Genomic DNA, 17700 nt, shown 5'->3' with positions numbered 1-17700 from the left:
GGGGGGGGGGGGGGGGCGAACTCTCGAACTCGTAGGACGAGCAGGAAAAAGAAGGCGGTGAAGAATGAGGATGAGAAGTCGAGGAATATATATTAGTATTCAGCGAGGTGAGCATGTCCAAACTAGGCAAAAGCCGCGGTGCGTCGCGGTGCGTCGCGGTGCCTTGCATCCTTCGCATGAGAGCGATGCAAAAAGCGTCGAGGGTTGAAATGCGCCGCGAAGAAGGGCGAGGAGGAGGTGCGGGGGTGCGAGAGGCTCGGCGACGGGAGTGAATCCTCGGAATGCTCCCTGGGATGCCCCGTGCTTTCAGGTTGCTTTCAGGTATCCCGCAACTTTCGCGAGACTCCGATCGAAGTCGCGGAATCGCAGGAACATCCAGAACAGGTTTCCTACGTTCGCCTACGTCGAGTAGGTATGCGAATGCGGTTCCGCGTAGAAGAGGGATGCCAGGCGTCCCGACGCTCCGGCACATTGTCTCTCCCGTAGATGGCTCTCTCTGGCCATCCGAAAACGGACCGGCCCAAAATGGCCAGAACACTTCTTGCAGCTTCCTCGAACTGGTACTGGAATTCGATCAAGCGCTAATGGAAGATGCGCCCAAATAAATTCGTGGGGATTTTGATGGGCGCGCCAAATTCGAACCGAGCCAACCGGAGAACAGTGGATTAGGCGGAGTCGAGTCAACTAGAAGGGAAAAAGCTGCCCGGAGAAAGAGCAGCGGATGTCTGGGAATACTCGCAGAACAGTACGCGACATTCCTTAGGGCAACTTTTTATCCGACGCGCCACATACTTCCTGCCCGTGCCCGACAGCCCGGCCGAGTTTCACGAGAAGCGCCGCGACGTCACCAGACGCTTTCGCGAATCTTCGAACTTATCGCTCACAGTGGAGCGCGTGGCGACAGACCAAAAATGAACTATCGATTGACACGGAGCGTCGCTTCTTATCAGTGACGAAGAAGGAGAGAGAGGATCTTGAGGAATCTCCAATTAAAGTATTGGCCTTGGAGAAAAGTGGCAAAAGGAAAATGACAAGGATTACCAGGAAACTGGTAGTTGCCGCTAATGGGCTCACTGGGATCACTCTCCCTCGCTCTTTACGATTCCGCGATAACAGCCAGAGTCCGAGATAAGGCGTAACGCACTGGAAGCTCGGAGTCGCGAACTTTCTTAAAAAACAGTTTTATCGTTCTTCGCAGTCGACTTACCGTTGAGTTTCTCGTGGACACCAGATTCACGGAAAAGGCGAAAACCAGGACAAGAGTCTGGATGCGTACGAGTCGGTCGCTCATATTGAGTCGATCTGTTTGGCAAATTCTTCGAGATTTCGAGATACGTGAGAAGCAGGAATCACAGTCCTTGCAGCGGAACGTGCAGATCCCTATGGCAGCTGCATCGCCTCATGATCAGTCAAGATATCGCGGGTCTCGTATCTTTCTTGAAAGTGCAGAGCAGCGAGCAGCGTGATGTCGAGTTGTCCTCCGCCCGCTGACGGCTGACGCACTCGTCTCCTCGCGTACTGTATAGTCTATAAATACAATCACCGCGCTCAACGGGTCCGACTCCCTCGAGAATTTAAGAGCGGAATGCAACCTAAGTCGTTTCTTCCCTCGTCGCAACACTCGCGGTCCATCCGCGCGTGTCCTCTCGCGATCCCAAAGATGCCTGCTGGACCCAGAAGAGCAGCGAAGTCCTTCTCCGACGTCCCGCAAACACAGTCCCAGCCACCAGAGGAAGTTCCTTTCCCCGCTGGCGACTAATGCAAGTATCGCGAGAACGTTCGCACGCGGAATGCCGGGACTGTAGGGACTGACATAGGAAACTGCACGTTCCTCCTCGTACCCGGAGGTCGCCGCGCGTCCACCCTCTCTAGGATTAGTCTCCGTCCGCGGCTCGTCAGCCCCTGCTGACACTTCCCAGTCACTTTTCACTTCCCTAGACTGAATTTCACCAAGAGTCCAAGAGTTTGGCGCTCGAGAGTTCCAGTACTCCGGAAGCCGTTTGACTTTAAGATCGCACGTGCGCCACTTCCTTGCGCGCTTTGAGGGACGAGCAGAGGCGGACGACACTTGCGCACGCACGCACGCAGTCACACACGCAGGCACGCACGCACGCACGTGGTCCTGGTGCGACTGAGAGCGAATCGCGGGGGACGCGCCGACGTCGACTCTGTGTGCCACTGCCACTGCCGCAACGAGACAAGGCGGAGTCAAGATGTCTAGATGTGGATTGCCGATTGTCGGTCGCCGGTCGCCGGTTGCCGGTTGCCGGTTGTCGGTTGTCGGTTTCCGATCCCACTGACACTGACAGTGACTTTGTGGTAATGATTACGTGTAGCTATACTGAATTTGCTCTGCGTGCGCGCGACTTTACGATATTCTGCGTCGCGAACAGTCGCTCCCCGTGCGAAGAAGCGGGGACTGCTCATTCTGAATTCACGTGGGACTACGCTTGGCTACATTCCCACGTACCCCGGGGCACTGAGGTTCAGCCAACGCGGTAAAACGTCTTTTCGCTGAATTCGCGAAAGGCCAAGAAGCTTTGCTCGTAAATTAACGTCCAGATCGTCTAAGACGACGTCAATGAGAACCACTACTCACTCCTACGGTTACTGCTCATGCTAATGTCTGCAAATCAATTTATTTATAGTATTCAAATGCTCCTGTGTACCAGCGAATTCGTTTCATTGCGGCGGGACCACCCGTGATATCCCCTCAGGTCGACAGGACTTCCACTTTGAAGACATATCCCTACGTATTCGTCAGCATGCCTCGGGATCTGAGGGCGCAGCTGGACATGCAGTCTATCAAAGGCACAGACACTCCTATGGAAATTTTAAAACTGTAACGTTGTCACAATTTTTCTAATAGGGTCTTTGTGCCTTAGTAAAACATCTTATCCAATTTGTGACAGGAAGCTACTGACACGTTAGAAGAAACAACGAATTCCATTGTGCGCTTACATTTTCAGACGTGCAACCATATGAGTCAAGTGGCTCCGTGCCTTTTGGCCTCTTGAAGTTGACTCGGCGCAGCATGAGCGGCAGTCGAGAAAGTCACGGGACGAATGAGCTCGTATGCGTGCCAGTAAATAAGACATATAAGCAGATAAAGAAGATGGTAAAGAAGAAAAGTCCCAATGGCGGAGGTAGAAGTCAGAGTCAGTCAGAGTGGAAGAACGGGCGCGGCTCTTCCAACAGTACAGTTGAACCTGGCGGGAGTGGTCACGTGACACGATCCCACCCGATCTTAGCCGAATGCGCTCTGCGGTGGTTGTATGCTAACGTGACGCGGATAGTAGGCGTGGGTACCGTACCTTCAGCGTCGTCTGTCGGTTGTGAATTCCTTTTTTCGATTCTACGTTTATGTGACTTCTACGAAAATGGAGTTTCGAACATTCAGGATAAATTTACTGGCTGTGTTCGCTCTATTGATCTGCGTCGAGCAAGGTAATCCAGTGCGCATTTTTTCCATTCACATCAGCACATCGTTTGATTGTCGAAACGCGCCTGCTAACATGACATAGTTCACTGCACGACTCTTATTGCCCTTTAGTCATATATCTTGTACTATTCAATGAATACTTTCCGAAATGTCTCGAAGCTACGTTCGGCTCGTGAAACATCATCGTGATTCTTTTACACTTTTCATTGTTCTAAGTACCATAGCGATTTCACCTTACTGACATACTCATGTTTTTCCATGGAACGGAATATCTCGACGTAGTTAGTACAGTTAATTCTTTATGTTTGGGGGTGCAGCTGCACTTAAAAACTAATCCATTTTGACAGTTCGTAAATAATACAATCCTTCAAACAATACAATCCTTAACAAGTCGCATACGACTTTCCATAAAATCCTCGATATTTTTTCTGAAATAGACGATTAAATTTTAGTGCACAAACATGCATACTCAATAAGAAAGTTTGTCTACAGAAACAAGTGTGATTCTAGTAAATTCATTTTCCATCTGTCAAAAAAGCACATGAAACTCCTGGACTTGACTATACCATGCAATTCAATATTTCATATTGGCTGCCATAAACGTAACATAACGGAACCGCTTGTAATACAATAACCAAATTGCCAGGGTAGCAAATACCGATTCCATCGTTAAATAAAGGCTAACCCCAAAAGCAATCCGTTGTGATTGATTTTCTACGAATTAACGCGTCTACCATTGATGCAGGCCTTTGCATTAAGTGCTGGGAATGTAGGTCCGACCTGGATCCAAAATGCGCGGATCCCTTTGACAATTCCACTGTGTCGCTCGCCGACTGCAAGGAAAAGAAAGAGCTCAGTCACATGCCAGGAGTGAAGTCGACCATATGCCGCAAAATTCGTCAAAAAGGTAAGTTCTCCATTGCAAATTAGAGAAACGCCATCCGTCATGCAAATGTTTACGAACGATCACACATTGACTTTTCATAGTGAACGGTGAGTGGCGGTACTTCCGCGACTGTGCCTACGTGGGTGAACCTGGAATTGCTGGAGACGAGCGCTTCTGCCTCATGAGAACCGGTACTTATAACATCTTCATCGAATACTGCACCTGCAACAGCAAGGATGGCTGCAACAGCGCATCGCACCTAGGTCAGAGTTGGATCGCGTGGACTCTTTCTTCAATCCTCGCAGTCTGTGGATCGCTTGGATCATTGGCGATCATTTAGGTTCATTTGCGTTTCTCCAAACTAGGAGACACTTATTTCGCGGGTGTCAGGTCAACTGATAATTCAGTATACCAAATGAGTTAATCCGTCCATGGAGAACTAGTAATACCGTCCAGACTAACACGAGTGTTGCTGATAACTCGTGCGACTGCTCCAAGCAATCGTTTTTATATTTTTATACGAGTTTACTTATGAGAGCGCAGAAGGGGCAAAGTGTACCATAAAGAAAGTGTAATACCATTCGCCATTCGTGCCTTCCACGAAATACATTACATTAGGCTATACCTTCTCAAGTTAATGTATCTAAGTTACATGAGAATAATGTCCACGCTACCTTTGATAAACTTTCTATTGTAATATTCAATCTAGAGAAGTGACACATTTTTATGATAAAATATACATTCCATAGTAAAAAAGACATGCAAATAAAATTTGTCGGTATCTCTTGTTGACTTCTCACTGCTACTGCTTCTTATCGAGGCACGGCCACAGTGTCCATATTAAGGTTCGTCAGAGAATGTCGTCGTTAATTACACAGAGTAATAGGGGCGGGGGGTGGGGGGCTATCATTCAGTATTCATGTAGTGAACCGACATTGAGCAACAGTGGGACCAAGTGACAAATGCGTAGAACCACGTAACTTTAAGCGTAAACGTTTATCCAGTTATCTTCTTACAAATTTACAGAAAATAGAGTTTATACTGCTGTGCTTAAGAATATAATATAAAGGACGGTTAGATTGAGATACTTTGCGATTTAAAAATCGCAAGCGTAAAGCGGCGCATATCGAAAACAATAATTGATCTGCCTGATCACACATAGCGATCGCATCTTGCTCCTTTAGATTGAATTACTCAAAGGCTTGCCACTTGGCTATTTGTTGTCCTGGCTTAGCCAGCGCTTGTTTCCATTGTTCGCCATAACTTCCACCGACATCGGCGCCTATCACGAAGTGACCAACTGTCACTTTCTTCCCTGAAAACCCAAAGGGATGAGAGAACATGGCGAGCGGATTCTCCTCTTCTCTTAAGGACCGGAATCTTACCCATTTTGTTTTTCGACACGAACTTTACGACAAAGCTGACATCCTTGAGAGCACCTTCGTACGGATTCTCAGCTATAACTCTGGCTGATTCCGGGGAGAATTTCATGGATACACACGGGGAAAACCTGTCGCTTTTCCAAAAGTGCGTGACTCTTTCTCCATCGACAACAGACATCTTTATGTACAACTGGCCCTTCAGGGCCTCCTGCTCGTGCATCGTCTGCAGAGAACATCGTAGGCGTATCAGGGACAGTACCAACCTTCCAGTACCATCCTTCTTGTCATCCTTTTCTTGGCACAATGAAATTTCTACCTGCCCCTTTTTGTTTTCACGCTGCAAAGTAAAAATGTAATTCTGAGTAATGAAAAGTCGACGCTGGGTCGCTGTCGTTTGCCCGAAAGTCAACGTCCAGTATCGTCATTTTCCAGAATCTGCAGCTGCCCGAAGACCGCGTGTTCCTATTGCTTGTGGCAGCGAAGCGCGTCAATAAGCCTATACTTACGTACGTACGGCTAGACGTAGCTTCCAGCTATATCAACAGTTGGCGCAAGCAACAGGAACACCAGTGGCATTCGGGCAGCCGCTGGTTCTCGACTTTAGAGATTCTGGCGAATGGCGGCGATGCGAAGTCGACGGAAGGGGATTGCAGAATGTTCTCTGATACCTACTCGATCCTCTGCCCCGGAAATTCCGCTGGCGATGGGCCTGACTGGTCTCCACAAGTCCCCCGTGGACACGTCGGAGCTGTGTTTTGGTTTAACTGGTTTGCTGACGAAACTCCTCGAGTCCAAAGGAATCGTAACGGCGCCAATGGTTCTTCTCTTGTCGAAAATCTTATCCCGAGCGGATCCTTTTTTTTCACTTGGATTACCGAGTTTATCGGAACCCTTGCCGAAAAACTGATCGAGCAATTTGCCTCCTTTACCAATGGTAGAATCTTGGCTGGCACTCTGATCTTTTGCGGCATCCTTCCTCTTTGCATCTTTCTTCGAAGTCTCGCCTTTGCCCAATGAACTTCCTTTGTCCTTATCAGCTTCTTTCTTCTCAGTAGCTATCAATGGCTTATCCTCGAGAACAGCATAGAGAGTGGCTACGATCAATTTCGAGCCACCAATTTCTTCCTCGGTAATCTTTGTTTTGCCAAATTTCGATTTGGTCTCCTTTCGCAGAGCGAATGTGAATTCCTCATTCCACTGAGGCCAAGACTCACTCTTCGACGTAGTCTCGAACTTCTCCTTCCCCGGAAGAAGTTTTACCTGATGAACATTTAATTATTACCCTGGCCACCTCCTTCTCCTAGAACTTCCTAGGCTGCAGCTTACCTTGACCACGTAACTGTTGACTCTGGTAAAGCCAAAGTTGAGAGGCAAGTGTCTCGCACCGATCACAGTCACGTAGAGAGCCTTCTCCGTCGGTGAATGGACAATCCTAATGCCGACTTCCGGCTCCAAATTAGCCGTGCGATCAAGCGGAGTGGACACTGTCCTTATACTGCTGTCTATGAAACTCTTGATCCTCGCGATGGCCATATTGCTTCCTTCTATCTTGTACTGGTCTTCTCCTAATGACGTAAATTCGATATTTTATCAGTCGATACGTCAGGGGAAGATTACGCCGGCACCTATAAGATAAAAATCATCGACGTGCGATATGCGCCATGAGAAGCGTGCACGTGTCCGTCCCTGGAATTCCAATATCAAGCATTGTTTTTCTCAATAAAATTATTATGTCTGCCACGAAAATATGTCAAAGTTCCATCACGACATTGCTCTTTATTAAAATTTAATTTGATAACTTTCCTCTGAGTATACTTTGCCACTGAACGATAACTCTTGCTTCCGGCCCTCAATGAAACGAAGCTTTAATTTCATGGTACACTCTACAACTCACTGAATATAATTCGAATGCAAACACTGGAGACAACAATCACGAAACAATTATACTTAAAATCAGAGAAACAGATCGAATCTACGTGTAATCCTCGTGGGTTGGTCATTCCTCGATCGATCGATCGATCGAGAGATCGATGGATCGCGACTTACCTGTCAGATGGAAAGGTGGCCTCGCCGGTTGTCATGGATTTCAGACGGTTCGCGTCTGTAAACACTGCGAAGCGAAAAATCAGGAACAACTGGCATCCGAATGATTCACTAAAATCGAATTGTTCACCGTCTTTCCATGATCAGCGAACCTCATGGAATCTTACTAAAGGTCTCTAAAGTATCACATCACCCGTCTAATCACCGAAATATGGGCCGCGTGATCGAACCAATGATAATTGTAGTTAGTCGTAAACGCCGTAAAGCAGCTGAGGTATGCGACGCTGGCTTTTGCGTGGGTTCTCTTTATAAAGTGTGCGGGCCTTGGCAGTGTGCCTGACGGTGATGCGCACGCACGGGCAACCCGCTCGCCTCTTCATGGACATGTGCTAGTGCTGCCACACAAGGCCACGTTCCCACGGATACACCAACTGCACACTTTAGAGCTATACTGTATAACGTATCGGAGGGGCCTGGCAAACTCGACGCTCCACAGGCTGCACTGGAGAACGACATTGGTAATCACGATCGTGAGACTAGCGGCCTCTTGCGGCGTTTTGTGGTCTTTCTTACTCTTATACTAATGTATACCAACATACATAAGATGCTGGCGTGGTTTATAGCTCGTATGTATCTACATGTACTACGATGACAACTGAAGCTGATACACACTGCACATGAGTTACCCCGAATGAATGACTCTTTTACGGAGGCATGTTTTTGATCAGTGAATACCGGTCGGAAAGGAATCATTTGGACGGGACTGCGCGATAAAGGGCAGCTGCCTTACAGCACTTTTAAAAGAATTAATTGGCGTAACAAATGTATTTCCTTATCCTCTTTTTGGATCAATCGCCATGACTCTTATTTTACTGATAGATCAGATGTATACAGTGTGACTACTGCAAGTGCGTTATCTTGCATCCGATGAACTGACTACGTGCATCGAATCAATCATACATGCAATCGATAGATATGAAACAGCCGATAATACACATGCATCGGTCTCTTTGTAGTCCAAGCAGGACAAGTGCATTCTATTTTTTTTCTACTCGGTGGATAAGGACTTGGAATTCTCGTTAGGGCAACCAGGTGCCAAGTACGCACCCAATGCTCGCATTGCGTTAGCAATGAGACGCAGTCGATCGATTTTATTACGACGCAACGGATACGTTGCACAATCGACAATCGCTTCTACGCGAGAAATTCTCTCGCGTTCTTCCTTATCAATTTATCGTTAATACGTTTAATTATGCGTATGGAAATATGTCTTACAATGATAAAGTCTTATTGGTACTGTCATTTGACACGCATCCACGATGCTCTCTTCGCCGGCATTCTTCTACCTCATTGAGTATAATCATTCAAAGTCTCGCCACTTCAATTTCGTCAACTGTTTCTTTAAAAGCCACCGACTTCCGTCGACCTTCCGTGGAGCTCGAATTGTTACTGAAATCAAGTAAAATGAATAAAAACGAAAATATACTAGCGTTTCAGCCTGCAATGCCTGCTACGACTGGACTTACTTCAAATTATGTGCATCGTTTAACAATTGCTTTGAATTCCTGGCAGGCGTAGCTGAAGATTTTCTGAAAATATATAAAGTAATTCGTGGTAGCCGAGTCTCGAAAGAGTTTCCTGCAAGCACACTTATCACCGATAAAATAGTGCATCAGTGAGTACTCAATTGCACAATTTGAGACGCTCCCGTGCATAATTGCGTGACACAGCGCTATAATGGGATCCACACTGATCGTGTGTGCAGATAGAACGTGACGATATGCAAGGATACCAAAGTCGATCGAAACGGCCTTCGTTGGCCGAGAACGATTTTCTTACTTGTAGATGTCATTGTAGCTTTCGTCGTCCCCGCCAGGTATGACTGACTCGAGTGGTGCCACCGCTGATTTGGACCTACGTCGTGAGTAGCAAAAAATAATGATCATAAAGAGTACGGCAATTAGGAGAAATTGAAGGCCTATGGTTATCCAGAATCCAAGTGTGCTGAAGTCTTGGTTATTTGTGTCGCACGTAGATTGTAGCAGTATGTTATCCAGGCTGTCCTTTTCCAGGAGTTTCCAAGAAAGCAACAGCTCGCCTGCCAATCTTAAAATTAAGAGTTCATGTGAATTACTGAAGCCGTCGTCATTGCTTTACGAAAATAGCAATAAATATTTAAGCCATACTCTACGAGTGTCGCGCTTCTGACAGGTTCACCACTTTGAAGTCCGTATACGAGGACACGTAACAAAGTATTACTATCCGAAGATATCTTGGGTCCGATAATGGTCGAATTCGTAACATCCATATCAGATACCACGGCCGCGTCTATTGTACCAATCCAATATCCGGCCTTCTCAATAATCTCTTCGATAATGTCACTCAAATCCTCGAGAACAGCATTCTCGAAATAGTAGACTGCGACGTGATAACTTTCCAGGGATCTGATCGTTATTGGAAAAGGAGTGCTATGGTCAGGATCCGATGCAAAGAGCATAACTTCCGCTGCGTCTTCCACATAAGCTGAACGCTGAATGTACATGGTACCTTCGCTCGGATGAATGTAAAACGTTGCATCATTTTTGAGACTGTACGTTATAGTAGCATTTTCCCCAAGGTCAGGATCGGTAGCCTAAAAGAAACAGCACTGAATTCTCACGCAATCTTTACAGCCGGATCGCTCTTTGTCCCACAATGCATTGTTAGATTCATCATTCTCATCGCTATCATCATCCTCGTCGTGGGCAGCGTCATTATTACTCACGGAAAATTTGTAAACGTACGGCGCGCGGACGAGCTGAGATAATCTGTAGCCAGGATGTCCTATGACGCTGGGAGTGTTCGGATGCCAAATCGGTGCATTGTCATTGATATCTGTTATAATTGCAATGACTACCATTCTTGTTCTCACATATGGAATGCTGCTCGTAATAACTTCATATTCTGTGTCGCGTTTTCTTCTCGCAGAATCTGCGTTAGTGGCCTCAGAGGAATCATTAGGACAGGTCATGTCCATTACGATGCGAACTTGAGCGACATGCATATCCTCAAAGTAGGAAGACTCTCTATCGATCTCGCGAGCATTCAAAGTCGCAGATTCCAAGTAGAACCAATCTAAAAATTTACGTTTGACAATTATAATAACACCAAAACACAACAACGATTTTAGTCGATTCAGGTAAAAGGTAAAAGACCCTGGTCCGGTGATTGAGAATATATTGTGTAGTTGCAATCATTGTCATCGAGTGGCACGACATTCGAATGCGGAGATTTCTCCTCAAGTTCAATCACTTGGAGTGCATATCCAAAGACTTCCTCTCCATTGCATTCGGTGACTGAACTGATTATCAAAAGCACCGTAGAGCTCGTAGATAAATTCCATTCCGCGAGAGTCGCTACGATATCAAACGTGTAGATCCCTGGACTTACGGTAGCGGTTACTCGCAATTCGGCTGTATTGGAATCAATGAAGATCCTCTCGTTCAAGTATTCTGCGCAATAAAAGGTAATTATCTTTCACGATGACACATACCGCAACGTTTATCGATTATCATCAACCCTGCCTACCGTCGTTTATAACTGTACTGTAGGTTACAGTTCCGTCTCCGTTTGTCACTGTTGCAGTTTCGACCATTAAGGTTCCTGTGAATGTAGCCGACTCTTCAAATCTATAAAGACCCTTAGAAAAGGATATCGTCGGACTTGCCACGGTCGTTATTGTGCTAGCTTCCGTTTGTTCTTCGGTAGATGAAGTTGTAGATGTTGATTCCAGATCAGTATCAGAGAGCGTAGTCGAATCTGATTCTGCGTCTGTACTACTCGTGGTACTCGTGGTACTCGTGGTACTCGTGGTACTCGTGGTACTCGTGGTACTTGTATCGTCACAAATACATTCTTCCGTGATAGTAATCACTGGACAATGCGTGGTCTCTGTCGACTCTAAAATAATTCATTTACGAGGACGAAACTTGTAGCGCGAGTAAACGCTTTAACCATGTGAATCCTTACCGGTAGATGGGAACGTCGTTACTGTTGAAACAGTAGGAACTGTAGAATCTGACGAATCTGTAAAATCTGTAAAATCAGAACTGCCCGTAATGGTGCTGTAGTCGCAAATGCAATCCGTTGAAGATGCGGTTGGAGATTCGGTAACGAAGGTTACCGTCGTTGGACATTCTGTGTTGCAGGTGCAAGCAGGACAACTCGAGCTGTCTGTAGATACGGTAGACACCGTCGAACTATCTGGGACATTGCTCTCGCTACTCGAAGTATCATCGGTAATCCAAGTCGTAGACACTGATTAAACGTATACGTTAGTTATCAATTTTGCCAAAGCACCGAAAAAGATTAAAGAAATAGTTTTTACCAATGGGATCGTTAGTGGAAGAATAGTAAGTGGTATCGGTCGTGTTCGTTGTATTTATTTGATCTGACGTAACTGACGTCTCAGTAGATTCCTGCGACGTAGGAGCATCCGTGGTGGCAGGCGAATTTGAACACGGCGTGCTGGGTAATGAAATGTGGAGAATAGTTAATCCTGCGCCGGAAGCACCAGTTCTCGTAGCCTAGCAATTTGAAGCGAATGACAGTGATTATCATCGATAGTACTACATCGGGCACAAGCCATTACTTACGAAGAGTGTGAGAATTACGAAGGGTTCCAGAAGAAGTTCCTCGGTGGGATTTCTCAGGGTGAGATAGAGTGTTGCATAATCGTTAGTGCTGGTTAATTCAAAGTGGCTCGCATAGTCTGTATGCAAGAGAAAAAGGAGTAAATCGAAACGCGAATCATATTAAGTATAAGGAGTAAAGAAGTACACACCTCCAGTGTGACTCGTCAAATTGAAAACCACTGTGTTGTCTGCACCTTGACTGAGCGTTATGTTTCCTTGATCAAATATTAGCAAAGTTCCATCTGCCTGAAAAATTTAATATGCAGGACGTTCAAGTGCATCGATCGCCAAATTAAAAGAAAAATGTTTACCTCCTCCAGCGCGAGATGAGAATAGTCAGCTATATAAATTGGAAGGCTGAACTGAGGAGCAACTGGAACGGAGTTAGTCTCATTCACGAAAATAGTTATGGAAGTTTCCGACGTGAGAGGCGGTGTACCTGTATCCTGAGCAGCATGAAATATCGAAAACTAATTTTCATGAATAAACGTCATAAAATATTTTGTGCATAGAGATTAGGTTCTAGTTCCACCAACCGTTGCGTAAATACTGAAGGTGACGTTACTGGCCAAATTTAGTAGTAACGTGGTCATCAGACTGGCATAGTGAAGTTTTGTATCAGTGTCATCCTGAGATAACCACGATGCAGTAAAACCATCGGCATTCGGATCGGAACTATTTAAGGCGAATGAAATATTTGTATTGGTAAGATCAATGTCCCTGGCAGAGATGATTTTAAATAAATGCAATGGCAAGTTTGAAGGAAAAGGCATAGGCAGGAAGTAACTGTAGGGAGCATCTTGGAACTCTGGGTAATGATTATTCGTGTCGATGACTGGTTGATAAATTTCCTGAAACGTCAAAATTCGAAGTATCAGTAGAATCTACGGAAAATTTTTGAGAACGCAGTATTCATTCAAGCTGGACTCACTATACTTCTCGTATCCACGGAACACACGAATGCTATTGTTACTTTCATCATTGTAGAGGTCTGAAATATAAAATCATTAGATTATTGATAATATGGATTCTTCCGTGACGAATTATCGAACTAGTATAATACCTCATACTCCTCATAATTAATAAAGTTATCCGTGAGACTGATGATCAATTGACCATTGTCAAGGACAGCGTCCATAAAAGTCAGGCCACTTGTACTATCGGGGACTATCGAACTGATGTTCGCAATATTGCTGCTTGTAAAATTAAGAAGCGTAGTGCCATTCTCTTGGGTATCCAATATGTTATCCAAAGTAATACCGAAACTCCATTCGGTTGTGCTTACTGTACTTCCATCCTCCTTTTGAAGGGCGCAATTGCCAGCTGTCATTCAACATTTTTGAAATTTTCAAAATCCTCGATGAATCACTGATGACTCCAACTCGTGATGTGAATTTTATTTATCAAAGGCACACTATCCGGACGCGTAACACATTGGTCGCGAATTTGAATTCTCTATTTGTTTAAATTTGTCGGAATGCGACGATACACGTTTTTCGCCAATAGCGCTGATATTTCTCTTGGAATGCATATTGGCAATTATATGTTGAGTTGCAAAAAAATTCCACAGTGCTGGACTGTGTCAAATATACTAAACAAATTACATTTTCCTGATATCTAATCGATACTAAATTTTGATAAGAAATTATTTGGAGCGTTAATTTTTAAGCTTAACTGGTAACGATGACCCATTGCGTATTATAGATATCATAGATACGCACTTAACAGATATTTAACCAAAATGAGCCTCGCGCATGAGGATATGCCTACATATTTATTTACTACTTATAACAATATTCAATATCGTAGTAGAAAGTAACAATTGAGTAGAACTATAGGAAGCACTCGATAAATGAATTTCACTGACTAATGATAATGGTGTTTAAACAATCAATACCGAATGAGACTACTGTCAATACAAAAAATAAAAAATATTACTCACTCGAATCTACTGGCTGGAAGATGCAAAGCGTAACACAAAGAGCAATAACTGATATCCTACGAAGGATACTCATTGCACTTTAGCGATTAAAAACAACGAAGCTTGAGTTGTGAATTATTTCGAGTCAAGTGTCTGGTTTACACTCGCACGCTTGTAGTCGATTACAAAAAGGCGTATCTCAAAATATCGATGCAGATAAGTACAGATAATAAAAACCACAAACCAATCATTTACATGATTTCGAAGATAAATCTGGAGCTGACCTGAAGGCAAAGGAACCGTTAATAATACTTGTCCTATTGAGTATAGGATAATCGTTTACCTAACATTCATCCATGAAAATTACGAATACAATGGCATGCACTTACCAGCCGTAAATTAAACATTATCTGTCTCCAAATATATGCACACCAGACTTTAAATAAATATAAATTATATGCCGTGCACGTTATGTATCTATTTAAATGGGATCCACGATATTTCTCGAAGAACAGTTAAAATGATTCAATGTGTCATACAAATTCAAAGTACATATTTAATTATTACCAACTTTTTTGATAGGCCTATATTAATTTTTTAAGTCGTTCAAGCTGTAATATTTCTCCTAAATTCATTAGAAAATTGTAAATTAAGTATTAAATTTTTTTAAATTCTTCATTCAATCACTGTAAGTTCTTTCCAGAACAGAGAATTATAGGGAAAAACTAAATCCCCAGTATTCCCTAGGCATGGACCCGGCGCGCTGAATGCAGATAGCAACAGATAGAGTGTGATCAGGAGCAAAGAGAAACTGCTGCAAAGGCTGATAAACGTGCAAGCAGAATAAAGTGTCAAAAAATGGGTCGAACTGTTTACGCAGAGGAATATCTTCTGTCATATTTAATGAGCCTTATGCGACCAGATGGCTACACTATAGGACTCATTTTGGGACAGGTTCGGCTTTTGTATGTTCAATTTTTTATGTCAAATCTCATGCGAGTTTGGCATTGGATACTTGACAGCTGCTCGCAGAATGTGTGAATTTACGTACATTGCTCCGCAAGTGAAATCCACTTATTTATTTTCCTGTCAGACACTCAATTTGGCGTTTGAGGAAATAAAAAATTTCGAGATTACAATCATTTATGCTTTATGATTATGTTCCTCTTGGTTAGGTGGATAATGACTAATTTATATGAGAATATTTTGCTGTATCCTTATTTACAAATACAATTAATACCTCCTTGTTTTAGAGTACAGCACAAAAAGACTATGTGGTTCATTTGGCTAGAACGCCTCCTCCTGCAGCTAAAGATGTTATAGAGGAGACTTTAATAAGTTCTACAACAAGTATCCATTCTGATACTACTCCCAAGTATATAAAAACCATCAATGATATTCCTGATACGTGGGTTGCAGATCATGCGAAACATGTAAATTTTATTTTATAAGTGTACTCATATAAGACACTTGTATGAAATTATGGATGAACCACCATTGTCCATAGGTCACAAGAATGCTACCTGGCGGTATGTGGGTGCTTGGTATATTTGTAATTGGACCAGGTGACAGTTTCAATGACAACAATTCAGTTCTAAGGCTCAAATCAGTTGTCACAACGATACGCAAGAACCTAGGATCAAATAAATATCTCTATGGCAACAATGACAAAGAGAATCTCATTTTGAATTTCAACAGCATCACTCAAAAGTAATTTATAATTCTACCTATTACAGAACTATGTTTAATGAAACTGATCCACAGATTCATATGTAAGTCCTTGGATATCGATACTGCTGGGATGTTAAAACCTGCAGAATGGAAATTTCAAGCAAAGGCCACTAAGTGGCATCAACTTGAAACTTGTATAGGCTTTGATCGTTTATTTGTAATTCCATTAGATAAAAATCCAGATACACTAAAAAAACAGCTACAGGTATAACAGTACAGACATCCTTTATTTAAAGTACGCATGATCAAAGATCGTCAATGCTATGTTGCTTTGCAGGACATTTTGAAAAGCATATCAGAAACAGTGAACTCAGCCCTAATAGTAATAGAAGGAGAACACAGATCACCTGATGATGCTGTGGAAGCAATCGGAAGAAGAAAAAAAGATCGACGGGAAATGAAAAGTAACGATTCCAATTCCATTGATAAAACTCTTCACGCCAGTCTATATGTTCCTTGTGTGAGTACAATCAAACATGTGTAATAATAAGATACGATCAAATTTACTAATTCAGTTGCTCACTGTAGCCAAAAATTCCAAGTTCGAACGTGAGCTTGGTATCCTGCAGTGCCTCCATGCGATTAGTGGGTCAATTAGTTAGTAGAACGTTTGTACATCAAAAGGCAAGCATAGAGGAAGCAACAACTGCATTAAAACAAGACATCATGAGATCCCTCGCGAGCAGACTGGAAATGCATTGGGACAGTCTAATCGAAGAAGAGAACGGATCACCCGAAGGTAAAAACTTTTTAATCTAATGGGACATCGGTCGTATGATTCACATACATTTCTTAAATCTGCACTTTCCTCTAGAAAATGTCACACTTCACGAACCCCCGCGAAGGGTACTTGTAGCGTTGCCCCAGAGTAAGGTGACATTATCAGATTATCTATTTCCTGGCGAAGGTCCGCAGGAGGCTCTCGTGTCCCTACAGGAGCTTTTAGATTTGGAAGTGCAAGAGAGCAGTGTTCAAAAAGAATTGGAGCTTCAAGCTGGTGAGTACCAAAAGTCATGGAGCAAACGAACGAAATATTAAACGATATTATTGCTCGCGTAGATCCCTCGGAATTTTACGAGGACAACGAGGGAGAGACGGCGCCTATGGATCGCGCTAAAGATCCAACAGAGAATAATCAGTTGGACCTTTATGTTATTGCTCTCAGTCTGGCTTTTCTTGCTCTTGTGGCTGCTGTTCTCTTGCATCAGTTATACTGAACGAGACTTTAAAAAGAAAAAATCACATGGGAATCATAACATATTTGTACTTTGTTGGTGATACAAATAAACTATGGGATTCTAACATTTTTCTAGAGTTGTATGTGATGCAAGATAATTCTTGACATATTTGAAGTTATTAATGGTTAAATATAAATGCTACATACGTTAGTCTACATGAAAGAAAAGGATTTTTGGGTATCTGTGAGCTCGCAGGGATTCAGTAAGCAGGCCACACAAATCTCACGCTGTATATGTCCATGTATAAATCGAAATACAATTATTTAATGTAGCATCATATCACTGGAATGTAGCTTACGGGTTGTTCTCATAATCGCCTTGTAAACCTAATGAACATGGCGATTTTTGCGTCATGAAAGTATTTTTATAATGAATGATGGAGAT

At 43.6% G+C, this 17700-nt stretch overlaps 5 protein-coding genes across 9 annotated transcripts in view; 2 read left to right on the top strand and 3 right to left on the bottom strand.

Moving 5' to 3' along the window:
• The window catches only part of LOC107272833 (plasminogen), a 6836-nt gene extending 3738 nt beyond the window's left edge, over window positions 1-3098 (bottom strand). Inside the window, exons 1-2 of one of the 3 annotated variants that reach the window (XM_015750376.2) lie at window positions 2962-3098; window positions 2670-2823 (exon numbers count right to left, since the gene is read on the bottom strand). In XM_015750376.2, coding sequence (XP_015605862.1) covers window positions 2670-2823; window positions 2962-3098 — 291 coding nt within the window. Of the gene's footprint in view, window positions 1-1207; window positions 2824-2961 lie in introns of all 3 variants that reach the window. The other 2 variants (XM_015750377.2, XM_025090138.1) reach the window with 2 other exon arrangements.
• Window positions 3099-3242: 144 nt separating this feature from the next.
• LOC107272845 lies at window positions 3243-4961 on the top strand. The gene is made up of 3 exons (XM_015750400.2): window positions 3243-3447; window positions 4188-4349; window positions 4430-4961. Exons 1-3 carry the CDS (start codon window positions 3381-3383, stop codon window positions 4666-4668), a joined length of 468 nt encoding a protein of 155 aa, XP_015605886.1. The 5' UTR covers window positions 3243-3380; the 3' UTR covers window positions 4669-4961.
• A 344-nt stretch (window positions 4962-5305) lies between these two features.
• On the bottom strand, window positions 5306-8298 carry LOC107272836. 3 transcript variants are annotated; one of them, XM_015750383.2, is made up of 5 exons: window positions 7757-8298; window positions 7037-7396; window positions 6383-6970; window positions 5714-6047; window positions 5306-5643 (listed from the first exon to the last, which is right to left on the bottom strand). In XM_015750383.2, the coding sequence occupies exons 2-5, from the start codon at window positions 7241-7243 to the stop codon at window positions 5519-5521; spliced, it is 1254 nt and encodes a 417-aa protein (XP_015605869.1). In that variant the 5' UTR covers window positions 7244-7396; window positions 7757-8298; the 3' UTR covers window positions 5306-5518. The 3 variants fall into 3 exon arrangements, with proteins under 3 accessions (XP_015605869.1, XP_015605868.1, XP_015605871.1); XM_015750382.2 differs by having other exon boundaries at window positions 7037-7335; XM_015750385.2 differs by having other exon boundaries at window positions 7037-7275.
• A 261-nt stretch (window positions 8299-8559) lies between these two features.
• On the bottom strand, window positions 8560-14846 carry LOC107272830 (serine-rich adhesin for platelets). Its single transcript, XM_015750369.2, has 16 exons — window positions 14369-14846; window positions 13490-13749; window positions 13358-13417; window positions 12963-13277; window positions 12738-12872; window positions 12576-12672; window positions 12388-12503; window positions 12120-12318; window positions 11762-12049; window positions 11321-11692; window positions 10948-11244; window positions 10518-10867; window positions 9940-10385; window positions 9593-9859; window positions 9280-9342; window positions 8560-9202 (listed from the first exon to the last, which is right to left on the bottom strand). Exons 1-16 carry the CDS (start codon window positions 14439-14441, stop codon window positions 9118-9120), a joined length of 3423 nt encoding a protein of 1140 aa, XP_015605855.1. The 5' UTR covers window positions 14442-14846; the 3' UTR covers window positions 8560-9117.
• A 240-nt stretch (window positions 14847-15086) lies between these two features.
• On the top strand, window positions 15087-17385 carry LOC107272835 (protein odr-4 homolog). The gene is made up of 8 exons (XM_015750381.2): window positions 15087-15301; window positions 15601-15780; window positions 15855-16057; window positions 16112-16283; window positions 16356-16538; window positions 16607-16817; window positions 16893-17075; window positions 17138-17385. Exons 1-8 carry the CDS (start codon window positions 15206-15208, stop codon window positions 17293-17295), a joined length of 1386 nt encoding a protein of 461 aa, XP_015605867.1. The 5' UTR covers window positions 15087-15205; the 3' UTR covers window positions 17296-17385.
• Window positions 17386-17700: the final 315 nt, after the last annotated feature.

The sequence above is a fragment of the Cephus cinctus genome, unplaced genomic scaffold (genome assembly GCF_000341935.2).
Source record: "Cephus cinctus unplaced genomic scaffold, Ccin1 Ccin1_scaffold1303, whole genome shotgun sequence".
Classification (NCBI taxonomy): Eukaryota; Metazoa; Arthropoda; class Insecta; order Hymenoptera; family Cephidae; genus Cephus; species Cephus cinctus.
This window is presented reverse-complemented; position numbering and strand designations above follow the sequence as displayed.

What these genes read in the sequence shown, in the direction of transcription:
- LOC107272835 (XM_015750381.2), top strand. Translation starts at nt 15,206, where the DNA reads ATGGGTCGAACTGTTTACGCAGAGGAATATCTTCTGTCATATTTAATG. An exon ending in TTCAACAGCATCACTCAAAA is followed by an intron (nt 16,058 to 16,111) that starts GTAATTTATAAT and finishes ACTGATCCACAG; the next exon opens with ATTCATATGTAAGTCCTTGG. An exon ending in AGAATTGGAGCTTCAAGCTG is followed by an intron (nt 17,076 to 17,137) that starts GTGAGTACCAAA and finishes TTGCTCGCGTAG; the next exon opens with ATCCCTCGGAATTTTACGAG.
- LOC107272830 (XM_015750369.2), bottom strand. Translation starts at nt 14,441, where the DNA reads ATGAGTATCCTTCGTAGGATATCAGTTATTGCTCTTTGTGTTACGCTT. An exon ending in TTCCACTAACGATCCCATTG is followed by an intron (nt 12,050 to 12,119) that starts GTAAAAACTATT and finishes ACGTTTAATCAG; the next exon opens with TGTCTACGACTTGGATTACC. An exon ending in AACGACGTTCCCATCTACCG is followed by an intron (nt 11,693 to 11,761) that starts GTAAGGATTCAC and finishes GAATTATTTTAG; the next exon opens with AGTCGACAGAGACCACGCAT.
- LOC107272836 (XM_015750383.2), bottom strand. Translation starts at nt 7,243, where the DNA reads ATGGCCATCGCGAGGATCAAGAGTTTCATAGACAGCAGTATAAGGACA. An exon ending in TCAACAGTTACGTGGTCAAG is followed by an intron (nt 6,971 to 7,036) that starts GTAAGCTGCAGC and finishes AATGTTCATCAG; the next exon opens with GTAAAACTTCTTCCGGGGAA. An exon ending in TTTCCGGGGCAGAGGATCGA is followed by an intron (nt 6,048 to 6,382) that starts GTAGGTATCAGA and finishes TTTACTTTGCAG; the next exon opens with CGTGAAAACAAAAAGGGGCA.
- LOC107272845 (XM_015750400.2), top strand. Translation starts at nt 3,381, where the DNA reads ATGGAGTTTCGAACATTCAGGATAAATTTACTGGCTGTGTTCGCTCTA. An exon ending in ATTGATCTGCGTCGAGCAAG is followed by an intron (nt 3,448 to 4,187) that starts GTAATCCAGTGC and finishes CCATTGATGCAG; the next exon opens with GCCTTTGCATTAAGTGCTGG. An exon ending in CCGCAAAATTCGTCAAAAAG is followed by an intron (nt 4,350 to 4,429) that starts GTAAGTTCTCCA and finishes GACTTTTCATAG; the next exon opens with TGAACGGTGAGTGGCGGTAC.